Raw genomic sequence first — 27,144 nt, forward strand, 5'->3', positions numbered from 1 at the left:
TTCCCTGCTTGCATATCAAAGCAGGTTCACACATACCTGAGGTTCTACCAGGTGTCTGTAAGCGCCTGAGGCAATGGGGGGGGGCAATCCTTCAGTCCCTAACCAGGGACCAATGGGGTGCTCCAGAGCAAAAAGTTTCTCTCTGAGTGTCCAAGGCACATTATTAAAAAGAAAACAGAAATAGTGGCAATTACTAAGGCCCTTGGCAGGAGTCCTTCCTTAGCCTAGCCACCTCCTGCTTTTACTGCCCTGGACTTGCCGCCTGTTCTCTAGGCCTCCACCCTGAGCCCACCGCAGAGCAGTTCACCATCTGCTAATGACTCTAGACACGTGCCTGTGTGGCTATTCTGCTCCCCTAAATGAGATCTTCAGCCTTAGACTTCGCGCCAAGTAAAGGAGCGGGAAGCCAGGGTGCCTCTTCACCCCCAACTCACTGCTTCCTCCCATCCCCCATCACACCGCACCCCCACCCCACCGTGCGAAATTGCCTGCCCTCCCAGCCCCATCACCAGCCCCTGTGATTAAAGCTCCCTTGGCTAGAGGGTGGAGGTGGGGTGCCGGCACCTCAAATGATCTGTGGAATAAGAGGGGGAGGGGGGGCCCCAGGCCTGGCCATCTCTTCCTCTGAGAGTAGGTGAAGATCTTTGGGGAAAGAACTTCCGGGTCTTCTCAGGCAGACATTTTATCTGCTGAGGTGGTCTCAGCATCACTTAGGATTTGCGCTCCAGCCACAATTCCCCACCAGAGGGAAAACCTAATTCCTAGTCCTCAGCTCTCTTCCGAGATCAGCGCAAAGGAAGCAGCAAACTCCTAAGCTGAACGGGCCACTTTATGTTGGAGCACAAAGCCTTCCTAAGGGGGATGGGCGAGGCATTTAAGTTCCTGGCATCCAGGTCCCCTGGAGAGAAAGCAGCCAAGAAGGCTGGACAGTAGCACCTCCTCCCAAAGACTCTTTTCACACCTTTTGGAGGCCACAAGACACATCTAGACCAACTGCCCTTGCCAGAAGCTCCTGGTGCTGGCGTTTCAAGCCTAGGGTTATAATGCTATTCATGACTTGCAGTGTATAAACATGAGGCCTTAATTAGGGGTCTCTCCCCAAAAGTTCACTTAAGGATAGAAAAATGCAATACTATGCATGTATTATTAAAGTGAATTTATTTTGCTGAGTAAAGATCTGTTATTGGAATGTGATGTTCATTTATCTGGCCCAAAGAACATTTATTAATACTTTTTGATGGTCATGATGCAGGGAATTGGTCGGGGTCTTAGGATATTCCTTAGATAGGGACAGATTAGTGCACAATTTTTATAAGTGGCAATAGCAAATATGAACACGTCTTATCTATGTGTGCCTCAGTTATGAAAGAATTAAAGTTAGGATAGAGGACATGGCCTGTTAGCATCTTGGCCTAGCTACCAGGCTCAAATCAGATGCAAAAAAGAAATTGTTTTAGAACATCTTGCCTCTGCCCCTGTTTACTGTGTTTTAGGTTCCAGAAACTTCTTAGGAAACTAGGGAGAGAATTTGAAGAAAGAACTTGACTGGGAACTAACAACTAATAAGAATGCTGTGATAGTCAACCAGAAAGGTGTTACCTTCCAAAACATCTAATTGTAGTAGGGGCAACCAAGCCAATTTGGTAGCTCACTCCTGTAATCTTAGCTACTCAGGAGGCTGAGATATGAGGATTGCAGTTTGAAGCCAGCCTCAGCAGGAAAGTCTGTGCGACTCTTGTCTCCAATATACCACCACCAGAAAACCAAAAAGGCAGAAATGGAACTGTGGCTCAAGTGGCAGTGCTCTAGCCTTGAGCACAAAAAGCTCAGGGATAGTGTGCAGGCCCTGTCGAGGCCCAGGAAGCTCAGGGATAGTGTATAGGCCCTGGTTCAAACCCCGGGACTTACAAAAAACTCTCACTCTAAAAATATTTTTAATATCTAGGCACTGGTGTCTGGTGCTCCTAATCACAGCTACTCAGGAGCCTGAGACCTGGAAGATCAAAGTTTGAAGTCAGCTCAGTTAGAAAAGGCTGTGAGATTTTTATCTCTGTATCTGGCAAAAAGCCAGACTGGAGGCACAAGTCTTTTGAGCTCAAGTCCCAGTATTAGTCTTAACACACACACACACACATATGCACACCATAATTTGTGTTTGCAAATGGTCGTGTACAAATGTGGTCACTTCAAAATGGGCTCTGTCTGCTTGGGGAGGGTGAGTGACCTGTAACTCACCTTTGCCTTCGAGGAAAAGCAAGGCAAGGCAAGGCGTTAGTCTTGGCGGGAGAGTGGCCCGTCCAATCCCCGGGTGGGAGGAGGGGCTGCACGAACGCCTTCCCATGAGGCAGCGCGCGAGGCTATATATTCACGCACCGCGGAGGCAGTCGTTCTGTATTGGAAGTCTGGGCAGCTCGCTGAGCTCGTTGCAGCGGCAGCTGCACGGTCTTTTCGCGCCCCTCCCTTTCCTCCTCCTCTTTCTCCTCCTCCACTCAGCTCCAGTCAGGCAGATTAGCTCGGTTTGAGGTAAGTGGCTCCCGCCCCCGTCTCCGCCTTTACCTCGGGGAAAAGGGCCTGGGCTTTTCTCCCGCTGGGAGGGAGAAGGGTGGCCGCCCAGCTGCTGAGATAGTGGGCAAAGGGTGGCTGGAGTCGAGGCAATTCACTGGGGCGCGGGGAGCGTGCGAGGTTCGCTGTGCGGAGGCGGGTGGGCCACCATTTTGACTGGGCTTTGAAGCGGGAGGGCTCTCGGAGAGGACGTTCTGTGAGGGACCCTCCTCAGCGCTCGCGCTTGCAAAGGTCTCGGGTGCGTGGGAGAGAAGCCACTGGGAGACTGGTTAGCTGTGTCGAGGGGGCGAGCTCCACGGACTAGCTGCCTCAGCTCCTGAGGCCTGTGAGACTTGTCTATTTCTAGCTTTTTGGCGTGGGGACGACTCCCTTTGTATGTTTAATGCTGATGTTTTGACGAGACCCGCCCACTAGCAAGTCCCTTCAGTTTCAATGGTGAAACTATTGGGGTTCCAAACTTTGAGTTATCTATGCTCCCACAGACCTTTGGTTCTGCCTGGTCCCCTTGCCACGGATATTTCCGTGCTTGCACTCTTGTTCTCGCCGAAGGGACTCCCTCCTCTGTCACAGAAATCGTGCTCCATCCCGTTATTGTCTGGAGGATAAAAGCCCTGAGGGGAAACGTGGGGTTAGAGACACGATTTTCTAACAGCGTGCTGAGCAGGGGCTTTCTTAATGAGATGGAAAAAATGATCTCATTTTGAGGTTTTCCTCAGAAAACCTGCCAAAGAGATGGAGGGACTTCCTTTCAACTTATCTCCTAAGTTTGGGTGCTTTTTAGGAAGATGTCTGAGGACAGCATCAAGTGAACCAATTTCTCCAAGCAAAGAAGAGCATTAGAGGATTCCCTTTGTTTAAGATTTGTTGAATTTTTAAAAAGTCTGTGAATTTATATGTTTCAGATTAGGACTGCGTTTTAATGTCCTTTAGTACCATTAAATATACATTTGAAATCTACAGATGCAATTCTAGACTACAAGTCTCCTCCAAGCATTTGTGAGGTGTCCTGCTTTGGGCACTTCTCAAACTGGTACCTTCAGGGATGGGGAACTTTTGTTGGTTCGTTCGTTTTTGTTTCTTCCCAAAGACCATTTGGTTATTAATAACGTCAGTTTGTGTCTACTTTACTGAGTTTCTCTTGAAAAGAGCTACATTTATTGAATTTCAGATCCTACCTTTGATTGCATTGGAGGACTAGACAAAATTATTTTTTCCCACTCCTGAAAGATTATGAGGGCACTTGCTTAGAAAATTTAGATCTTTGCCTGTTTTAATATCATTACAAATTCAATTATTTTGCATTTTTATATTCCCTGATAGCACCCCCTTTGGAGTGGGCTGTGATGTATTGAACTGATTTGAAGGCGAGAAAACAGTGTAAAGGAATGGTCATATGGTCAGTAAGTAGAACAAGTTCTTGAAATAAGATCTGGCAAATTGTACCCCATCCCCCTTTTGGCCGGTCCTGGGACTTGAACTCTGGGCCTGGGTGCTGTCCCTGAGCCTCTTTGTGCTGAAGGCTAGCCTAGCACTCTACCACTTGGGCCACTGTGCCACTTCTGGCTTTTTTCTGAGAGTTTATTGAAGATAAGAGTCCCACGGACTTTCCTGCCTAGGCTGGGTTTGAATTGCAATCCTCAGGTCTCAGTCTCCTCAGTGCTAGGATTACATGTGTAAGCCACTGGCACCCAACTACTTCTGGCTTTTTGATAGTTACCTAAAGATAAGTCTCAGACTTTCCTGACCCTAGCTGACTTCAAACCTCAACCCTCAGATCTCAGCCTCATGAGTAGATAGGAGTACAGCTATGAGCCAACAGGGCCCAGCGGTGCCTCCCCCTTTTTGCCTGTCAAAGGGCTTGAATTCAGGACCTAGGCGCTGTCCCTGAGCTCTTTTGCCACTTGCAGTTTTTGAGTGGTTAATTGGAGATAAGGGTCTCAGAGAGGGTTTTCTGCCTGGGATGGCTTTGAAGCGCAATCCTCAGATCTCAGCCTCCTGAGTAGTGAGGATTACAGGCATGAACCAATAGGGCCAAGCTGTGCCCCCTCTCCCCCTTTTTGACAGTCACAAGGCTTGAATTCAGGACCTGGGCGCTGTCCCTTAGCTCCTATGCTCAAGGCTAGGACTCTACTACTTGGAGCCACAGTGCGACTTGCAGGTTTTGAGTGGTCAATTGGAGATAGGAGTATCTTGGGGACTTTTATCCCTGGGATGGCTTCGAACCATGATCTTCACATCTCAGCCTCCTGAGTAGCTAGGATTACAGGCATGAGCCACTGGCATGTGCCCCCCTTTTTTAATGGAAGTGGAGTGGTGGGGAAAAGTAACCTAATCTAAAGAAATATTCAGTCCGCCTCTTTTTTTGTGTGTGCCAGTCCTGGGGCTTGATCTTAGGACCTAGGTTCTGTCCATTAATTCTGTGTTCAAGATTACCACTCTGTCACTTGAGCTACAGTTCCATTTCTGACTTTTTGGTGGTGAATTGGCCCAGGCTGGCTTTGAACCTTGATCCTAATATCTCAGCCTCATGAGTAGCTAGGATTACAGGCCACCAGTGTCCCACTTTCCCTTTTAATTTTTTTTGCCAGTCCTGGGGCCTGAGCACTGTCTCTGGCTTCTTTTTGCTCAAACTAGCACTTAAGCCACAGCACCACTTCTGGCTTTTTCTGTTTATGTAGTGCTGAGGAATCAAACCCAGGGCTTCATGAGTGCTAAACGAGCACTTTACCACTAAGCCACATTTCCAGCTGTCCCTCCTTATTTTTTTTTTTTGCCAGTCCTGGGGCTTGAACTCAGGGCCTGAGCACTGTCCCTGGCTTCTTTTTGCTCAAGGCTAGCACTCTACCACTTGAGCCACAGCACCACTTCTGCCTTTTTCTGTTTATGTGGTGCTGAAGAATCGAACCCAGGACTGCATGCATGATAGGCAAGCACTTTACAGCTAAGCCACATTCCCAGCCCCCCCTTAATTTTTAAGACTTTTTTTGTCCATCATGGGCCTTGAACTCAGAGCCTGGATGCTATCCCTGAGCCTCTTTGTGCTCAAGACCAGCACTCTACCACTTGAGTCCCAACACCACTTCTGTCCTTTTCTGTGTATGTGTTGCTGAGGAATCAAACCCAAGACTTCATGCATGCTAGGCAAGCACTCTACTGCTAAGTCACATTCCCAGCGCCCTTTTTAAATTTTTGAACTCCAGATCTCAAGTGTTTCTGTTTAACAGTAATTTTTTCCAGGTAGTTTTCTAGTAAATACTGACATTTCCATTTCATTCCAGGTTTTTTGTGTGTGTGTGTGAGTTTGTGTATGTGGGTGTGTTTGTGTGTGTACCTGTGCTGGGAGCACATCATGAACTCAGGGCTTCACTTTTTCACTTGATTTTTTTTCCCCTCAACACTGGCACTCTTGAGACACAACTCCACTTCCAGTATTTTGCTGCTTAATTAGAGAAAAATGTCACTTACATTTACCTGCTTGCACTGGTAGATTTTTAGCCTTTTTCCTTCCTCTTTCTCCCTTCCTCTCCCTCACCCATTTCCTCTTCCACCTCTCCCTCTTCCTCTCCTATCTCTCCTCTCCTCTGCCCTCCTTTCTCCCTCTTCTTCCTCTCCCCTCTTCTCCCCTCCCCTGCCTTGCACTCCAGCCGTCTTCCCCTCCTCTCTTACCCTCCCCGCCCCTTCCTTCCCTCTCTCTCTTCTCCCCTGCCCTCCACTTCCCTATTATCTCCTGCACTCCCCTCTTCTCCTCCCCTGCCTTCCCCTTTTCTTTCCTTTCCTCCTCCCCCTGTCCTCCTCTTTCTTCATCCCCCCTTCTCCTTTTTCCTGTCTTGCTTTCTGATGCCTTCTCCTCTCCTCTCCTCTCCTTTTCCTCTTCACTGCCCACTCTCTGCTCTCCTCCCCAGCTTTCCTTTTCCCTTGCCACCTCTCCCCTGCCATCTCTTTCCCTCTTCTCCCTTCCCCTCCTCTTCTTCTCCTCTCCCTTCCCCCTCCTCCCCTCCTCTTCTCCTCTCCCTCTTCTATCCTCCCCTCCCCTTCTCTTCCTCTTCGCTCTTTCACTGCCTTCCACCCCCTCCTTTCCTCTCCCTCTTTATCCCTCCACCGCCATCTCCTACCCTGACCTCTCTTCTCCCTCTTCTTCTCTCCCTTGCCCTCCAACCCTCTCTCTTCTCCCCTCACTTCTTTCCTCCCTGTCCCACGTCTCTTCTCTATCTTCTGCCTTCCCCTGACCTCCTCTCCCATTCTCAACCTGTTCTCCCAACCACTGACCTCCTGTCCTACCCCCTCCTCTTTTGTACTCTCTTCCTTCCTCTTCTCCTCTGATCTCCCCTCCTTTCCTGCCCTCCCCGCTCCTCTCTTGCCCTCCTCTCTCCTGCCCTCCCTTCCCCTGCCTCTACTTCAACTCACCATCAACCATCCTCTTTCCTCTCCTCTTCTGCTCACCCCTCCCGATTCCTTCTCCCCTCCCCTGCCCTTCCCTCCTTCCTCTTCCTCTATTTTCCTCTCATTCCCTCTCTCCATTCCCCTGGCCTCTGCCTATTCCCCGTCTCCCGTTTCCTCCTCTCTTTTCCCTCTTTTTCACATCCCTACTCTGCCCTGCTTTCCTCTCCTCTATCTCTTCTCCACTCCCCTGCCTTGCCCTTCCCTCCTCTTTTCCCTCAAACCCTACATTCCTCTGCCCTTTCCTCTCTTGCCCTGCCCTCCCCTCCACTGTCCACTCCTCTTTTGCCCTCCCCTCCACTTTTCTCCCCTACCCATTTCTCCCCTCCTTTCCTCCCTCTTCTCCCTCTCCTGCCCTCCACCTTCCTTTCCTCTCCTCTCCTTCTCCCTTCTCTTGCCTCCCCCTCCTCTTGCTTCTCCAGCCCCTTTCCTGTCCTCCTCTGCTCTTTCCTTCCCTCTCCCCAATTCTTTCCTCTTCTGTTCTTTGTCATCATCTTTCCTCCCCTCCTCATCTTCCCTCTTCCTCTTCTCCCCCCTTCTCCCCTCTCTTCCCTCACCATTCCTTCCCTATTTCTTTCCTCTGTCCCCTGTGCTCCTCTGCCCTCCCTCCTTCTTCTACCTTCTCATGCCCTCCCCTGCCTTCTCTTCCATTCTCTCTTCTTTCCTCTGCCTTCCCCTTTTCTCCTCACCTCTAAAATTTCTCCTCTCCCCTCCTCTTTCCCCATCTCTCATCTACTCTCCTCCCTGCCATTTTCTCTTCCTCTCCCCTGCCCTCCCCATTCCACTACACTGCTCTTTTTTCTCTATTCTTCCCCCTTGTGTCTTTACCTCCTTTCCTCTCTTCTCCCTTCTCCTGCTCTCCCCTCTCCTCTCTTTCCTCTTTTCTTTTCTCTCATCACCTTTCCTCCCCAGTAGTTCCTCTCTTCTCCTCTATTTTCCCCTTTCCTCTCCTGCCCTCTCCTTTTCTCTCCTCCCTTGCCTTACTGTCCCCTTACTTCCCCTCCCCTCTTTCTTTCAGTCTTCTACCCTCCTCTCTTCTATCCCTTTTTTTATGTTTATTCTATTTTTTAATTTAAATTTTGTTGACAAGGTGTTGTGCAAAAGGGGTACAGTACATAATAAGGCAGTGAGTACATTTCTTGTGATATCTTACACCCTCGTTTTTCTTTCCCTTCCCTAGTTCAGGTAGGCGTATATACAATATCCAGTGTACCAAAATCATATACAGTAATCACGTAGCGTACACCAAAGGAAATTCACCTATCCTTTATTTGCCTGTCCTCTACCCTCCCCTCCATTCATCTGCTCTCTTCTCCCCTCTCATCCTCTCTCCTCTTCTCCCTCTTCTCCACTCTCCTGCCTTCCCCTCCTCTCCTGTTCTCTCCATCCCCTTTTCTCCCATTCTCTGCCTTCCCCTCCTCTTTCCCCTCTGTCTTCTCTCGTCTACTCTTTTCTTCCCCTGCCAAACTTTGTCTTCTCCCCTTCTCTGCCCTCCCTTCCTCTTTCCTCTCCTCCTATGCCATCTCCTCTCCCCCTCCCCTCCCCATCCCTAACTTCCTGCCTTCCTCTCCTCCCCTTTCCTCCACTCTGTTCCCCTCCTCTGCCCTCCCTTCCCCTTTCCTCCTCTCCCTCCTCTCCCTCTCCTGTCCTCCTCTTCCCTCCCTTCCTCTCTCTTCCTCTTCCTTGCTCTTTCCTTCCCTCCTCTCCCCTGTTTCCTCCTGGCTTCTTATCTTTTCTACTCTCCCTCTCTCCCCGCCCCTGTCCTCCGTTTCCCTGCCTTCACCTCCTCTCTTTTCTTCTCTCCTCTTCTCTCCTGCCTCCCCTTTCCTCTCCTCTTCCCCTGCCTTCCTTCCCCTCTTCGCTCCTGTCCTCCCCTGACCTCTCCTTCATCTGCACCTTTCCTTTCTTTTCTTCCTCATTCTCCTTTCTCACTTCCCTCTCTATCCTCTTCCTCTTCTGATTACCCTATCCTTACTATTCTCCCTCCTCCCTCTTCTTGCCCTGCTCTCCCTCTTTTCCACACTGATTCCCCTCCCCTTCCATCTTCTTTATTTTTTCTATCTTGTCATTTAATTAATTAATTAATTTCGCCAGACCTGGACCTTGAACTCAGGCCCAGGGCACTGTCCCTGATCTTTTTTGACTGAAGACTAGCGAGGTACCACTTGAGCCACAGCGCCACTTCTGGCCTTTTCTGAGTAGTTTGTTGGAGATAAAGACTCACAGACTTTCCTTCCCAGGCTGGCTGTGAGTTCTTTTCTTTTGAAGATGGAATCTTAAAGAGTTTCTGTACAGGCTTGCTTAGAACTTCACTCCCCAGATAATCAGCCTCGCCTCTCCTTCTCTCTCCTATTCCTCCTCTCCCTCTCTCCTCCCTCTGTCTTTCTGTCTCTATCTCTCTTTGCCTCCTCTCCCTTTCATTCTTCTCCCATACCCACACCCTCTTTTGTTTTCTTTTTTTCTTTTTTTTTGCCAGTCCTGGGGCTTGGACTCAGGGCCTGAGCACTGTCCCTGGCTTCTCTTTGCTCAAGGCTAGCACTCTGCCACTTGAGCCACAGCGCCACTTCTGTCCATTTTCTGTATATGTGGTGCTGGGGAATTGAACCCAGGGCCTCATGTATACGAGGCAAGCACTCTTGCCACTAGGCCATATCCCCAGCCCCCTCTTTTGTTTTCTTTTTTCAATATTCTTAATCTCTACTCAATATGGATTTATATATTTAGTGCCAGTACTAGGGCCTGAACTTAGAACCTCAGTGCTGTCCTTTAGCTTTTTTACTGACTCCTCTCACCCCAAGTTGTAAAGTTCATTTCCAGCATAGTGTCTAGTTAGTATCACTGTTGAATTGGTTCACCCTTTGTCCCACTGTTTCTGTGATTCCCCTTCCCTTCCTCAAATCAATTAAATTATATACAAGACAGAGGGTAGAGAAATAAAAACAGTGTCAGTAGGGAATAAAACAAAGGATAAGAAAGGAAAAGGAAATAACTGAAAACAGAACACTGAAAATGAACTCTTGTTTCCATTTCTTGTAATTCATTTTGATAAGCATCATTTTATATTATCATATACACATAGCTATTGAGCTATTGTGATCCTCTCCTAAAAATATTCTAGACATATTCTAGTTACTACAAATGAGAGAAAATACCCCTCCCCAAACAAAGAAAGTGAGAAGTAAATAGGAGAATACATAGCTATGATTTTGAACCTCTAAAGTCTATGCAATTACAGGGCTCTGGATTGGTTTTTGTCTTAAAATTGTGTTCTGTTGTGGTATTGGATTTGCTTTGATTTCCATATGGGCAGAACAAACCATAAAAACCACAAGAAAAATGATAAGTCAAGGAACCTCAACTACTCAACTACTATGGTTAATTGGGAATATGGCCTAGTGGTAGAGTGCTTGACTTGCATATATGAAGCCCTGGGTTCGATTCCTCAGCACTACATACATGGAAAAAGCCAGAAGTGGCACTGTGGATCAAATGGTGGAGTGCTAGCTTTGAGCAAAAGAAGCCAAGGACAGTGCTCAGGCCATGAGTCCAAGGCCCAGGACTGGCAAAAAAAAAAAAGTCTTAAGGTCTTTCCTGAACCTCAATCCTCAGATCTCATCCTCCTGATTAGCTAGGATAACAAGCAAGAGGCACCAGCACCTAGCTCTTCTCTTCTTTCTTTTGTCCTTTCCTTTTTAAGATGGAGTCTTGCAGCATTTTCTGCCCAGACTGGCTTGAACTTCAGTCCTCGGATATTCAGCCTCTCCCTCCTCCTATTTCACTCACCATCTTATTACTCCTCTCTCTCCCCCTCTCCCATCTCATACACTCCTCTATTTCCTTTCTTTTCCATTCCTTTCCAAGTATTGTGGTCTTTTCTGCCCAAACTTGCATTGAGCCTCATTCCTCAGATTTCAGCCTTTCCCTCCTTTCCCTCTCCTTTAGTCCCATGCCTTCCTCTGCCAAACTATTTTCTTTTATTTTTGAGATGAGTCTCACAGACTTTACTGCCCATGCTGGATTTGAACCTCAGTGCTCAGACTTCAGACTCTTCCTCTCCTCCATTACCCTGCTTGCTTTCCTTTACTTTGTTTTCTTTTCTTTTTGAAATGAGTCACTCAGACTTTTCTGCCCATGCTGGCTTTGAACTTCATTCCTCAGATTACAGCTTCTCTCTTTTTCTCTTGTCCCTTTCCTCCTTCCCCCTCCCTCTTCCCCTCCTCTACCTCCACTCTCCTCTACCTCCGTTCTCCTCTTCCTCACAGTCACCTCCCTCCTTTCCCTCCTCACTCTTCTCCATCCTCTCCCACTTCCCTTTACCTCTTACCACTCATTCTCTGCACCTTCCCTTTCGATTTTATGCCCCTTTCCTCTCCATCCTCTGGCCTTTCCCTTCCTTTTCTCTGCCCCTACCTTCTCATTCTCTGATCCTTACCTTCCTTTTACTTCATCTTCCCTTCACTCTTCTCCTCCTTCCTTCCCTTCCACTCTGCTTCCCTTCCTTTCTAGTCTCATCCTTTGTCTCTTCCCATCCTCTGAACATTACCTTCCTTTTATTTTTCCTCCCCTCTTCTCCCTTTCCCTCTCCTAGTTCCTTCCCTTCCTATTATTGCTTCCCTTCCTTTCTCTTCCTAACCTCTGTCCTGCCCCTTTCCTTCTTTTCCTCTTCCCCTTCACTTCTTGTCCTTTATTCCTTTCCATCCTCTACCTCCCTCCTTCCCATGCTCTGTACCTTCCATTCCCATCCTTTGCCCTTTCCCTCCTGTCCCCTTGCCTTCCTTTCCCTTTCCTTCCCTTCCTTAAACCTTCCTTTCCCTTCTTTAAATTTTTTTTTTCTTTGTGAGGTGGAGTCTCCCAGCCCAAAGCTAGCATAGGCAGGAAAGTTCTTGAGACTCTTGCCTCCAATTAACCACAAAAATCTGGAGTAGAGCTATGGCTCCAGTGATAGAATACAAGCCTTGAGAGATAAAGTTCAGAGATAGCACCCAAGCCCTGACCAAAGTACTGACACAAAGAGAGACTTCTCAGAAGAAGTAAGAATGGCAAATAGATACATGAGGAAATAGATACATAAAGGAAATGCAATTCAAAACAACTTTGAGATTCCACATCAACCAATTAGATTGACCAACAAGAATTTGAGCAAGTAACAAATGCTGGCAGGATGGTAGGGGAGAGGGAAATGAACCCTATTGAACTGTTGGTGGGAATGTAAACTACTACAACCCCTCTGGACAGCTATCTGGAGGGTCCTCAAAAGACTGAACAGAGATCTTCCCTATGACCCAGTCATACCCTCTTGGGCATCTACACCAAACATTATAGTTAGGATATGGTAAAGGCACTTGCGCATCCATGTTCATTGCTGCATTATTCACGGTAGCCAAGTTATGGAAATAGCCCAGATGTCCTACAGTAGGTGAGTGCATCCAAGAAATGTGGCACATATACAGAATGGAATTTTACTCATCCATTAGAAATAATAAGATTATATCACTTGAAGCTGGACACTGATGGCTCATGCATGTGATCCTAGCTACTAAAGAGGCTGTGATCTGAGGATCATGGTTCAAAGCTAGCTCAGGTAGGAAAGTCTGTGAGACTCTATCTCCAGTTAATCACCAGAAAACCAGAAGTGGAGCAATGGCTCAAAATGCTGGAGTGCTGGCCTTGAGCAAAAAAAGCTTAGGGTCAGTGCCCAGGCCCAAGTTCAAGCCCCACTAACCAAAAAACAAAAACAACTATGTCCTTTGCAGGGAAATGAATGGGCCTAGAACAAATCATGTTAAGTGAGGTAAACCAAGCTCAAAGAGACAAAAATGGTGTATGTTTTCTCTTTTTGGAAGTTAGACCTACCTAAAATATAACTTGGCATAATGACTTATAGAGGATTCTAGGCATGCACATATAGTCAGACTAAAGGTGGATACACCCCAAAGTGTAAATCCTCTGAACAGTTAAAATACTATATTGAAATGAATTCTGGGAAATAGAAATGTGGTGGGTTTTGTTGTTGTTGTTGCTGTTGGTGGTGATGGTTTTTGCTTTTGTTTGGGTGATTTTTGCCTCTTAAGGAGGGATCAAGGGGACACAGAAATGGAGAGAGGAAGGGTGAACAAATGCAATCATACTATTCAGTGTACACTATGTGGAAAATAAACTTGTGGGCAGGGACAGGAGTAAAGTGGGGGAAAGTGAAAGAAGGGGTGATACTGTCCAAAAAAGAAATGTGCTCATTACCGACTTATGAAGTGGTAACCTGTCTGACACAACACCTTAATTATAACAATAAAATTATGTTTAAATAAATAAATGGGAAAATATTTTAGGTAGAATATATATGTGTATAACCATTTAAATCCTTGTATTTAAATTTTTAATTATAAGTACTTAAAGCAATAAAAAAACCTAATTTAAATATGTGCTTCCATATGGTAAGAATAGCATTTATTTCTGAAATGTGAAGAATAGGTCAGAGTTAAAGATAAATGTGACAGCATTTCTAAATTCAAATTTCCCAAAAATTTACATAAGGATTCCTTTTAAAATTTAATTGTATTGTATTAACTCATCAGATTTCCTCAAGTAGTAGATGGACAAAACATTCAGCATTTTTTAAAAAAATATGGAATGCTTCACGAGTTTGCATGTCATCCTTGTGCAGGGGCCATGCTAATCTTCTCTGTATCATTCCAATTTTAGTATATGTGCTACCAAAGTGAGCACAACATTCAGCATTTTATTTACTAAATTCGCATTCATTCAGGAATGAGACAATTATTTAAAACTAATTACATGCATATATCAAATGTACCAAATTCAGAAGGTAAACTTTTGTATGAGAAAAAGATTATATGTATCTACATTTAATTTAACCAAGTCCATTCAAATAATAGGTTTCTGCGTGTGTGTGTGCACACGCATGTGCACCAACTTTTATTCTGTCACTGTTGGCACTCTAGTACATGGCCTCATCTTCAATTCTGTATTTTTGGTAGTTAATTGGAGGTAAGAGTCTCTTGGATATGTCCAAGAGACTTCCTATAAATGTGAGTCACTAGTGCCCAACCTAATAATAGATTTCTTTATATCATAAGGTGGAAAGCTAAGACTTAACTTGCTATTTTGTGTGGAGCCACATGTTAATTTTGGTGGACACTGAGCTTAGACCCAAATATCTTTCAATGAAGTTTCATATTTCAGTATTTGGAGTTACTTGGAACTCCAACTAATTAATAAAATTAATAGTGTCATATGTTTGGTCTTAGGTGACTCTGCAGCGTGATGGATGACAAAAACCCTAATCAACAAAAAAGTAAGTATTGCTACTATTGGAATTGATACTAGTATACATAGCTTTTGTACTGATAGTATTTCTTCAAGACAAAAAGTGAGAGACAGAGATGAGTATATTTCTTTTCCCCTTTTTTGCCAGTCCTGGGGCTTGAACTCAGGGCTTGGGTACTGTCTCTGAGCTTCTTTTGCTCAAGGATAGCACTCTACCACTTTAGCCACATCACCACTTCTGTCTTTTTCTGTTTATGTGGTACTGAGGAATTGAACCCAGGGCTTCATGCATGCAAAGCCAAGCACTCTACCTACATTCTCAGCCCTGGTGAGTATATTTTCTTAAAAATTAAAATGCTAATCTAAGTGCCAGTGTCTCATGCCTATAATCCTAACTACTCAAGAAGTTGAGATCTGAAGATCATGGTTCAATGCCAGCCCAGGCACGTAAGTCTTTGGGACTCTAATCTCTGATTAGCCACCAAAATAAGCCAAAAGTAGAGCTGTGGCTTAAGTGGTAGAGATCTAGCCTTGAGCAGAAAAGCTCAGGGACAGCACCTAGACCCTAAATTCAAGTGCTGGTGGCTCATGCCCACATTCCTACCTACTCAAGAAGCTGAGATCTGAGGATCACAGTTTGAACCCAGCATGTGGGCAGGAAAGTCTGAGACTCTTATCTCCACTTCACCAAAAAAGCTGGAAGTGTAACTGTGGATCAAGTGGTAGAACACTAGCCTTGAGTGAAAAAGCCAAGAGCTTGTGGCCCCCATATAAGAGTGTGTGAGTGCGCACGCACACACACACATCTCTCACATGCACACATACACCCAAAACACCTGTCTCTCTCCCCCACTTTCTCCTTCCCTCCTTCCCTCCCAGTCCTGGGACCTGGACTCTCTGCTTAGGCACTATCCCTGAGCTCTTTTTGCTTTACCACTTCGAGCCACCAATTTACTCTCAGTTTTTTGGTGATTAATTGGAGGTAAGGGTCTCACAGACTTTCCTGCCCAGGCTGCCTTTGAACTGTGATCCTTAGATCTCAGCCTCCTTATTAGCTAGGATTACAGGTGTGAGTCACCAGCTCCAAGCAATGTTTCTCTCTTTTTGAAAATCTTAGCTAACTCAAAAACGGAAGAACTCGTCATGGAATGTGAAGAAGAAGAGCTGGAACCATGGCAAAGGAAAAGACAAGAAATTCAGAATATAGATGATGATGATGATGAGCTGATCTTTGTTGGAGAAATACTAAGTTCAAAGCCACCCATTTCAAGTAAGCATGTACTTCAGTGAAGTTTCAAAAGCTGATTGTTGATTTTGAATGGAAAAACCTCTGGTTGCCTTGTTATGTACTTGATTTATTCATTGTACTCTCAGGAGCTAGAGGTAAGAACCTGTCTCAGAACACCAACATCACAAGATTAAGTTGTTTCAATGAACAGGTTCATTCCCCAACAGACTTCTGTACTGTTGATTAACACATATGTCCTTTCCATAATCAACAAATAACCCTGCTTCTATATAACCTTCGATTCTGCCTAATTATTATGTGAAATTTAGTTCTTTTCTACTAAGAAAGAAAAAAGGAAATTATTTAAGTTTTTCTGGGATATTTTTGTACTTTGTACTTTTTTCTGATAAGCAATTTTAACCAGTTTTGCTCTTCCAAGTTTCAGTTTGATTCCTCAATAACTTAAAAATTATAGGGCTTCTATGTGTACAAGAGTGAACAATCTTGAAATGTTCCAGAGCATGCTGTCAAGCTCAAATTGACTCCTAATGTAGAGTATATTTTAAACCCCATAAGCTAATCCCATATTAAACTCAAAGTTGAATTTAGTCTATAGTCTGGTAACTGATTTCCCATTCAGAACACAAGAATAATGGTACTAAAGGTGATTGAAGAAATCAGGAAGGAAATTGAAAAGTTTCTAGCCATCAAATGAGAAAAAAATCTCAGTGTAATTTGCATTTGTCTGATGGCTAAGGACCATTGTTTGTCTGATGGCTAAGAACATTGTTTCTTATATTTATTGACCATTTAAATTTTTTCAGAATTGCCTATTCAGGGGCTGGAAATGTGGCCTAGTGACAAGAGTGCTTGCCTTGTATACATGAAGCCCTCTTCCTCAGCGCCACATACACAGAGAAAGCCAGAAGTGGGCGCTGTGGCTCAAGTTGGCAGAGTGCTAGCCTTGAGTAAAAAGAAGCCAGGGACAGTGCTCAGGCCCTGAGTCCAAGCCCCAGGACTGGCAAAAAACAACAACAACAACAACAAAAACAAAAAAAGTATTGCCTATTCAATTTTTTTCTTTTTATTAACTGGATTACTCTTTTATTTATTTTCCTTTTAATTCTTGAGTTCTTTATATATTCTGCATAGTAATCTTTGTCAGATTAATAGGTGGAAAAATTTACTCCCATTTTGTAGGCTATATCTTCAGTCAGTAATGTTTTCCTTAGCTGTTACAGAGCTGTTTTTGTATTCAGGTATCAGGCCTGAGTGCTGCAGTTTGTTTTTTGTTTTTTTATAAATGTGACATTATAGGGGGACTATTTGGGAAGAGGAAGAGGACCTATGGGAGAGGTGATTAGAAAGGGCAATGGAGGTAAATATAATCAAAGTATATTGTGTATTTGTATTAAAATTTTATAATCATGTATTTTTTACACTTAATACCCAAATAAAAATGAATGTACAAAAAGGAATAATGGTACTGGATAACCAAGAAGTGAATAATTCAATCAGCTTGCCCAAAATGAAACATCTATGTATTTAAGGATATGAATAAGGCTTGGAGATTGGGGAAGGGCTTAATTTCAAGTCATGGGAACCTGAGTCTATACAAAACTGTCACCAATAAAGGAAAGAATTTTATTTCTATTATCAGTTATGTTCAGATATATTTTAAATTTTTTTCTATTAATATGATTCATTAAAATATGAAATTTTAAATATATATTGTTTTAGATATTTTAAACAGAGGCAACACCAGCTCATCTTCAAGAGGAATAAAGAATGAGCTACTTGGAACAGGTACAGTATTACTGTACTATTTTAATTTTAAAGTGAACTATGGTTGACAGTTATTTGTAAATATATCCAATATATTATGTTATTTTATAAACAGGAATTTCTAGTAGACTGAAGTCTAAAAATCAACACTACAAGGATCCAACTTCAGATCCAGTGGCTGGTTTGCCTAGATTTCATCCTGAATCTAAATCTTCTGAAAGCCTTCATATTGTTCAGAATATGTCCAAACCTGTAAGTATTTGTGCAATTACAGTTAGCTCAGGGACACAATGAATATTATAAAGTTAGAACTGAGAACTGTTATAGCTACTTAACATAATTGTCATCAGGAAATGTCATCGTGTGTGCGCACGCAGCACGCACACACATGCACGTGCATGCCAGTCCTGGAGTTTAAATTCAGGATACTGTCCTTGAGCTTTTTCACTTAAGGCTGGTGCTTCACCACTTGAGCCACAACTCCATTTCTCACTTTTGGGGGAGGGGGTGTGGTTAAATGGAGATTAGCCAGCCTGTCTTCAAACTGCCATCCTCTGATCTCAAACTCCTGAGTGGGTAGGATTATAGGCATGAGCCAATACAATACACTTGGCTATCATTATCTTTATGATGGCATTCAACCAGTACCAAAATAATAGCTACAGAATATAATCCAACATTTTAGTCAGATAATATGCTTAAATAGGCATAGTATTGAAAACTGTTTTAATGTGAGTAAAAGGGATAGTAAGAAATGAATATTGCATAATTAAATCTTTTGTATTATTTTTATTAAAATTTGTTATTAATAATATGTACAAACTATGTATAATGATTAAATCAGAGCAATTAGCATATCCATCACCTGAGACACTTAGTATTTCTTTTTGTTGTGAACATTTAATATTTTTCCTCTATCTTTTGATTGAAGAAACATCTTTTGACCCTGCATTTAAGTAATAAGTAAAAACGAAATAAAACTAAAAATAACTAATTTTTTACAGGAACTTTCAAAGAATTCATCACCAGTTGATTCGCATGATTCTTCAGTGTTTCTATTTGACTTGACCAAGGATACAATACCACTGTCCCCAGGCATACCAAAAAAGCTCTTGGAAGGTTTGGTGTAGCACTTTTTCACAAAAAAAATTGTAAAAACAGACTTGATTAATGTACATATAGAATTGAATTTCTGGTTTAAATTCCATATCATCATTTATTTTTCAGATATTGTGAGGTAGAATAGCACTACTCATTTCTATATCCCTTTTGTGAGTTGATTTGGCATAAAATCATACTTTGTACAATATTTTATTTCTTTCCATTGAGTTCCTAGAGTGTTTTTAAGCCTTTTCTCACTTAGAGCTACTTATAGGCAAAAAAATCCCAGTATACTTTGAACACTTGTAAAAAATTATCAATTAGCTGAATGCTGGTGGTTCATGCCTCTAATTCTAGCTACTTAGGAGGCTGAGCTCTGAGAATCATCACTCAAAACCATCCTGAGCAGGAAAGTCTGTGAGACTATCTCCAACTAACCACCCCCAAACTGGAAGTAGAGATGCTGCTCAAAGTAGTAGAGTGCTAGCCTTGAGCAAAACAAGCTCAAGGACAGGGTCCAGGCCCCAAGTTCAAGCCCTAGAACTGACCAAAATAAATAAAAGATCAATTACTTAGAGGCTATTTGCATGAGAAAATGCATGGTTATAGTTGCTCTCTTGAGAAACTGGTGCCTTTCTACCCAAATTAATGACAGAACTGGAGGCATGGCTCAAGTAGTAGAACACTTGATCCTGAGTTCAAGCTAAACAAGTGATGTAGGTAGGGAAAAAGTGATTATAGAGTGGTACAAGACAGTGATTTCCACATGGTAAATATCCAGCACACAATACAGTCATTGAAGGAATAGTGAGATTTTTCCAATTGTAGATTGCAGATATATATGTACTTTCTACTATAACAAAGTTCATTAACCGAAAATACAGTAGTATCTCAATGAAGCAATTTTATCTACTTGAAAAAAAATTCCCTGAAATGAAAGAAAATGCTATTTATATGTTTGATAATGGAGGACACAAACATTTTTTTGCCAGTCCTGGGCCTTTAACTCAGGGCCTGGGCACTGTCTCTGAGTTTCTTTTGCTCAAGGCTAGCACTCTACCACTTGAGGGACAGAGCCATTTCTGGCTTTTTCTATATATGTGGTGCTGAGGAATTGAACCCAGGGCTTCATGTATATGAGGCAAGAACTCTTGCCACTAGGCCATATTTCCATCCCCTAAAGGCACTATTTCTATACAGTAGCTGTACCACCAGAAAATTGATACCTAAATTGATAATTCATTAATATGGCTCATTTCAGAGTAAAAAATTAACTATTACCACTCAGTATGTTATTAGTATACTAGTCCAATAATGATGTTTAACCATCAATGAATTTATTCTAATAAATTATATTCTGTTAAACTCCACTTAATCTTTCAAGATTAGTTTTTCCCACTTTACACATAGAGAATCAAAGAACATAAACTACCTGTGGGGTTGTTACTTGGAACTTACATTTTCAATTAGATACCTCGATTTTTAAAGCATCTTATAGGATTTCTATTGTTTTTAGAATAAATATTTCTTTGCAAACTTTAAATGTAATTGAATATAAAAATATATATTTCTAGGAGTTTACCTTGAATATTCTCTTGTGCTTTATTTTAATTTTTCCTTTTTTGTGTATCTACTTTTTTCTTTATAGCTATTTATGTGTTTCTTTGGGCAAGTGATAAAAGAACTTGCTAATAAGCTCTACAGAGCCCCGAGTTCAAACTCCAGTAATGCCAAAAAAGTGAAAGTATCTTTATGCTTTTCTTACCTATAATTTACTTCAAGAACTTTTCAAATAAATATAGTACATAGAAGTTATTTGGATAGTTTCTAACTCTTGGTCATATAAATTTTCATCTTGTTGTTCGTATTGTAGGATAATTCAATTATTTCATATTTAATTTAGCTCCAAAATCTTTTGGTTAATGTTTTCACCAGTCCTGGAGCTTAAACTCAGGGCCTGGGCACTGTCTCTGAGCTTTTTTTTTGTGTGCTCAAGGTTAGTGCTCTACTACTCGAGTCACAATGCCACTTCTAGCTTTTTCTGTTTATGTGGTACTGAGGAATCAAAGCCAGTGCTTCATGCATGCTAGGCAAGCACTCTACTACTAAGCCACATTCCCAGCCCCTATTTTAGTTAATTTTAAATGTAATACCAGTTTAGTAGTAGTTTAACATAAGTAGTATTCTACTCCAAAACATTTATAAAAATATTTTCCACTATTTAAATATTTGTAGGTACGGAGCAAGCTTCATTTGGAATAACACATCTCATTGCTTCTGATGTGAGCAGTATTAATCCACCAAAGCCAAAGACCAGTCGTAGTGTTTCAGAAACAAATCTTTCCTTGACATTGCCTTCAAAGAGCTTTACTTCTGAAGCACCTTCACAAATTGTGGTGACAACAGGTAAGTATGAAAAGTGGCCTAGAAAAAATATATTACTTTTGCATAATTTTAGGAATTGTGATAGATTTAAAAACCATTATTAGTGACTGTATAAGGTTTAAAACAGGTGAATTTTACTCATGAAAATATTTAATTCATTTTAGGTTCAAGTACCTTATCTGAATCTAAAATTGGAGCTCCTTTCCTAAAACCTTGTCCAAAATGCAATACTCAGTTCAGATATTTGGATGCTTTGAGAACCCACATGAAGGTAAAATGTTTTTTCTCTCTTTTATTTTGGTCATGAGGCTTGAACTCCAGCCTGGGTACTGTCCCTGAGCTCTTTTTGCTCAAGGCTAGTACTCTACCACTTTGAGCCATAGTGGCACTTCCAATTTTCCAGTGGTTAACTGGAGATAAAAGTCTCATGGACTTTCCTTCCCAGGCTAGTTTCCAACCATGATCCTCAGGTCTCAGCCTCCTGAGTTGCTAGGATTACAGGCATGAGCCAATAGCGCCTTGCTAAAACTTTTTTTCCAAAAATTTAATATTTGAGCCTCAAATATTAAACTTGAGTGGTAGAGCATTAGCCTTGAGCAGAAGAAGCTCAGGGACAGCACCCAGGCCCTGAGTTCAAGCCCCAGGACCAGCAAAATATTTTTTGATATTTGAAAATGTTTCACAAATTCCTAAAAATATTAAGGATTAATTTAATGAATTTGTTGGTGTGTACAGATATTTAGATAATAAATCTTCTCATATTGGTGTTTTCATGTAAGAAACTTTATAAATTCACATACATAATGATTATCTTTATGCAAGATTTTAAAATTATTTCCATTCATGAAATTTTAAAAATTAAGTTTGTATACTTACTGTGGTATATACATTGCAACTGCGAATGCAAGTAATATACCAATCAGAATGTTACTAAGTAATGCTATTCTTCAAACTTCTAAAGGGGACATTTTTAATTTTTCAGCTTGGTGGGAATGAGCATGGTTACTTAGCCAGTGTGCACATCGGCCACTGTGTCCTAGGGCTTCCCAAAGGCATCCCACATACCTGTCTGCATCCTAGATTGCAGAGGGCATGAACTCAGAGACATGACCGTCCACTAAAAAGCTGTCTCCAAGGTTCTTAAGGCAACCCATACTAGCAACAGCCTGTGTACATTACTTAGGAGGCTTCTTTATGCAGTCAGAGCACACCCTCAATTTATTTTTTACTATTATTGTAAAGGTGATGTACACAGGGGTTATAGTTTCATAGGTCAGGTAATAAATACAATTCTTTTTTTTTTAACAGTTTTACCTCTTCCCTCATTTTTCTCCCAGGTTTTCCCTCTTGACATTCCCCTGAATTTTTTTTATTTTTTTGCCAGTCCTGGGGCTTGGACTCAGGGCCTGAGCACTGTCCCTGGCTTCTTTTTGCTCAAGGCTTGCACTCTGCCACTTCAGCCACAGCGCCACTTCTGGCCATTTTCTGTATATGTGGTGTTGGGGAATTGAACCCAGGGCCTCATGTATACCAGGCAAGCACTCTTGCCACTAGGCCATATCCCCAGCCCTCCCCTGAATTTATTATTATTTTTTTTTGGCCAGTCCTGGGCCTTGGACTCAGGGCCTGAGCACTGTCCCTGGCTTCTTCCCGCTCAAGGCTAGCACTCTGCCACTTGAGCCACAGCGCCGCTTCTGGCCGTTTTCTGTATATGTGGTGCTGGGGAATCGAACCTAGGGCCTCGTGTATCCGAGGCAGGCACTCTTGCCACTAGGCTATATCCCCAGCCCCCTGAATTTATTTTTGAAGTCATTCTTTAAGATAATGTATATTAGGCTGGAGGTATGGCTCAGATGGCAGAGTGCTTGCCTAGCAAGCACCAAGTCCTGAGTTCAAACCCCAGTCCTGCTCAGAGAAATGATAAGTATTTATTGTTGGCAAGCTTTAGAATTTAGAGGGAAAGAAGATAATGTTTGGTGAATTATCTTTCCAGGTATACTTCCAAGCACACTTTTACATAATCCAGCTGTAATGTAAACACAGACTTCATTTTTGCTTACTGATCTTTATAAGAGATATAAGTAAGGCTTATTATGTTCTCTTTTTTTCAGCGTTGTTGCCCAGAACTAGTAAATAAGTTCCAGGGAATTTTAAATATGGAACTTTTAACTGCTGACAAAGATGATGCTGGTTCTGAGAAAGGAAAATTGGTCATGTTAGTTAATGATTTTTATTATGGGAGACATGAAGGAGCCATTGAGGAAGAACTGAAGACTTTTACAAACTTTAAATGTTTCAGTTGTTCAAAAGTTCTTAAAAATAATATTAGGTATGTAAATATGTATTCATTTGAAAATTGTGTTTATGTAAAGTGTCTTTTAATGTAAATATCGTATCTATCTTTCATTGCCAACTTAGGTTAGCAATTTTGACACTTTCTTCTAAGAAGGTATAGGTGCCCATGGCTCATACCTACAAACCCTAGTTGTTCGGGAGGCTGAAATCTAAGGACCATGATTTGATGCTAGCCCAGACAGGAAAGTCCACGAGACTCCAAAGAAGCCAAAAGTGGTGCTGTGATTCAAGTGGTAGAGGTCTGGTCTTGAGCAACAACCTCAAGGGCAGCTCCAAGGTCCTAAGTTCAAGCCCCCGGACCTGCACACACAAAAGGAAGATAGGTTATTATGCTGAAAAACTGTCCTCATAATTTTATACTTTGACATCTTGATGTACTTAGTTGTATTTTTTTCAAATACCTTTTTAAAAATATTTTTAAGTAGTTGTATCAAGTTGTTGCTACTCAACAAAGCAGTTAAGGACAAAATATATTCTAATAGGAAAATTATTACTTTTCTCTATATTTATCATTGAACTAGAAGTTTGGGAGATATATTTACACTTCTTTATATTACAAGAAATATATTCTAGTATTGTCTAGTTTGACCTCTCCTATACTACATCTTATGTAGTGCTTTAGATTTTTAGTTCATGTTTATAATTTTTAAGCATATTAACTTGCAGAGAAAGTGATTTTGTTTTGTGATCTTCTTTAGAAAACTTCAACTTCTATGTATTGTCTTTCTTGATTTCATAATTTTGTATGTTATAAAATGCAAATGTAACCAGTGGCTCATACCTGTAGCCCTAGCTACTAAAGATGCTGAGATCTAAGGATAATGGTGCAAAGCATGCCTGATCAGGAAAGTCAGTGAGTTTCTTATCTTTAATTAACCACCAAGAAAAGTCAGAAGTGTAACTGTGGGTGAAACAGTAGAATGCTAGCCTTGAGGGGGAAAACACTCAGGGACAGTGCCCAGGTCCTAAGTTCAAGCCCCAGGACTACTTTGCATAAAGAAGATTTAACTCCCAAATTAAATTTTAAATTATTGTACATACATATTTTTAAGTTTTAGGAACTTGTCCTCTATGGTCTTAAGTTTTATGACTTTTTCCATTTCTGTCTTCTTAAGATAGTAACAAAAAATATGACATTGATTGACATTTCTCATTTCTTTCACAACCTGACATACTTATATTAGGTGGTAAGATTTTTAAATATTCAACAAATTTGAAAAAAGTTTATAGTGAACTTACATCTATTTACTATCTCAATTCTACTATTAACATTTCACTATACAAGTTGTATATCCCTTATCCAAAATCCTTGGGAAAAGAAATGCTTCAAATTTCAGATTTTGGAATATTTACACATATATAATGAGATATTTTGTTGTTGGGACCCAAGTATAAACATAAAATTGAATATTTCCCACATAATTAATACATAGAGCAGAAAGGTAAATATTATACAATATTGCTAGTACATTTGCATTTTGACTTGAAACCATCACATAGGTTAGGTATTGAATTTTCTACCTGACAGATCAAGTGGTGCTAAAAAAGAGTTTTAGATTTGGAGCATTTATTATTTCATATTTTTAGATTAGAAGTATTCAGCTTATACTTGATTTAACACATATCCATTCATACATGGAATCATGTAGTGTTGTTCCAGTCACTTACCAAAATCAAAGAGATAAGGAAAACATTATAAAGTCCAAAGAGATGTAATGTTGCAGGCGCTAGTGGCTCACACCTGTAATCCTAACTACTCAGGAGGCTGACATCTGAGGTTTGTAGTTCAGAGCCAGCCAGGCAAGAAAGTTCGTAAGACTTATATCTCCAATTAACCACCAGAAAACCAGAAGTGGCTCTGTGGCTCAAGTGGTAGAGTGCTAGCCTCGGGCTGAAAAACACGCTCAGGGATGGTGCCCAGGCCCAGAGTTCAAGTGCCAGGACTGACAAGAGAGAAAGAAGAGGGGGGGGTAGTGTTTTGGAGGTATGAAAAATAAATAAATTTTAAAAGCCTGTACAATGATTGCTTATGTAAACTGATGGCATTATCATTCCATTTCAGTATTGTTTTCTTCAGATTCTCATAGTGAATTATTTTAAGCAGTCTCATGCCTGCAATCCTAGCTGCTTAGGAGGCAGAGAGGACTGTGATTTGAAACCAAATCTGGTCAGTAAAGTCTGTGAGACTTTTATCTCCAATAAACTTCTCAATAAAAGTCAGAAGTGGAGCTGTGACTCAAGTGATAGAGCACTAGCCTGGGGGGAGAAAAGCTCAGGGACAGAGTTCAGGAGCAGAACGAAAAATTATTGTGATAGTTGAATAACTTTACTTTGAAATTTAGCTACAAGTAAGCTCTTCAAAGTAGACATGCTTATTTATATGTGCTCTGTGCTGTTGAGGGTCATAGTCCCTTTTAGTGGCTCTGAGATAGACAATACTACAAAGAGGATAGTCTGCAAAGAAAAATATTTTCTGTCAGATTTTCCATTGCTGTGACAGAAACAATTTAAAAGAGAAAAGATTGGGGGCTGGGAATATGGCCTAGTGGCAAGAACACTTGCCTCGTAAGAAGAAAGATTGTTTTGTCTCATGATTTCAGATGTTTCAGTCTAGGGTCAGCCGGCTGCATTGATTTTAGGACTCTATCAAGAAAAACATCCTAGAAGGGGATGGTAGAGGAAAGCTGTTCATCTCATGGCAGCCAGGAAGCAGTGAACAAGACAGGAAGGGACTGGGGTCAAGGTATATTTTTCCAGGGTTCATCTAATAATCCACTTCTCCAAAGTAGGTCCTGCCTCCCAATAATGATATCATATTATGAATCAATCAAGGGATTAATCTATTGATTAGGGATCAGGTCAGAGCCCTCTATCCATCATCTGGCATTCAGTCCCCCAACATATGAGCCTTCAGGGGACACCTCAGATTCAAATCATAGCAGTTTATAACAATAGAAAGCCAGTATCATTAAAGACAACAAACGATGTCATATAAGTATAGGCACTTACATTGTTATTACATGCATTTTGAAAATAAGGCGCATGTGTATGTGTGTATTTTCAAGCCTTTTGAAAGATTTCTTTCATGACATTATACCAACTATAGTTTCCTTCTAAGTATTTTATTTTGAAATGTAAATAGTGTTTTTTGTTTTGGGGTTTTGTTGTGGTTTTTTTTTTTGCCAGTCATGAGGCTTGAACTCGGCCTGAGCACTGTCCCTGGCTTCTTTGTTGTTGTTGTTGTTGTTTTTGCCCAAGGCTAGCACTCTAGCTCTTAAGTCACAGCGCCACTTCTGGCTTTTTCTATATATGTGGTGCTGGGGAATCGAACCCAGGGCTTCGTGTATGCAAGGCAAGCATTCTACCATTAGGCCATATTCCCAGCCCCTGTAAGTAGTGTTTTATGTGTGGGGAAAAAAAGCTTAATATTTTTGTATTTACCAAAAAGAAAGATATAATGCTTTTTTTAAAAAGATGTGTATTGAGACACTTAATAAAATCAAATTCTTTTTTTATTTATTTTTGACTTTTTTTGCCAGTCCTGGGGCTTGAACTCTGGGCCTGCCACTGTCCCTGAGGTCTTTTTGCTCAAGGGTAGCACTCTGCCACTTGAGCCACAACAACGCTTCTGGCTTTTTCTGTGATTAATTAGAGATAAGAGTCTCACAGACCTTCCTACCTGGGCTGGCTTCAAACCACAGTCCTTAAGATCTCAATCTCCTGAGTAGCTAGGATTACAGGCATGAGTCATCAGCGCCCAGGTAAAAATCAATTTAATGTACTCACTTTTTGTTTTGAGGTGGGATTTTGCTATTTACCCAGGCTAGCCTCAAACTCTTTACTTCAAGTGATCCTTCTTCTTTAGATTCCCAATTAACCAGGAGGACTACAGGCAAATGCCACCATTCCCAGCCAATGTGTATTTTTCTTCAGGGCTTTAAGGCCAACGAGAAATTATTTTGAGTTGCCGTCATCTAATTACATTTTTTAAACTTTAGGGTTATAAA

The 27,144-nt window shown here is 41.8% G+C and overlaps 1 protein-coding gene, 1 non-coding gene and 1 pseudogene across 5 annotated transcripts in view; 1 reads left to right on the forward strand and 2 right to left on the reverse strand.

Moving 5' to 3' along the window:
* Nucleotides 1-13,615: 13,615 nt before the first annotated feature.
* On the reverse strand, nucleotides 13,616-13,722 carry LOC125344468. Its single transcript, XR_007209565.1, has one exon. It is a non-coding gene; the product is annotated as a U6 spliceosomal RNA (small nuclear RNA).
* A 322-nt stretch (nucleotides 13,723-14,044) lies between these two features.
* Nucleotides 14,045-27,144, forward strand: part of Znf280c (zinc finger protein 280C) — a 39,705-nt gene continuing 26,605 nt past the window's right edge. For all 4 annotated transcript variants that reach the window (XR_007209402.1, XR_007209401.1, XM_048336629.1 and 1 more), the window contains exons 1-9: nucleotides 14,045-14,311; nucleotides 15,401-15,553; nucleotides 17,252-17,317; nucleotides 17,412-17,548; nucleotides 18,301-18,325; nucleotides 18,356-18,415; nucleotides 20,633-20,803; nucleotides 20,947-21,053; nucleotides 22,894-23,111. Coding sequence is in view for 2 of the 4 variants with exons in the window: in XM_048336629.1 (XP_048192586.1) it covers nucleotides 14,281-14,311; nucleotides 15,401-15,553; nucleotides 17,252-17,317; nucleotides 17,412-17,548; nucleotides 18,301-18,325; nucleotides 18,356-18,415; nucleotides 20,633-20,803; nucleotides 20,947-21,053; nucleotides 22,894-23,111 (968 nt within the window). In the remaining 2 variants the exon portion in view is untranslated. The remainder of the gene's footprint in view (nucleotides 14,312-15,400; nucleotides 15,554-17,251; nucleotides 17,318-17,411; nucleotides 17,549-18,300; nucleotides 18,326-18,355; nucleotides 18,416-20,632; nucleotides 20,804-20,946; nucleotides 21,054-22,893; nucleotides 23,112-27,144) is intronic.
* Nucleotides 21,906-22,013, reverse strand: LOC125344392 (annotated as a pseudogene).

Source organism: Perognathus longimembris, chromosome 28, assembly GCF_023159225.1.
Source record: "Perognathus longimembris pacificus isolate PPM17 chromosome 28, ASM2315922v1, whole genome shotgun sequence".
Lineage (NCBI taxonomy): Eukaryota > Metazoa > Chordata > Mammalia > Rodentia > Heteromyidae > Perognathus > Perognathus longimembris.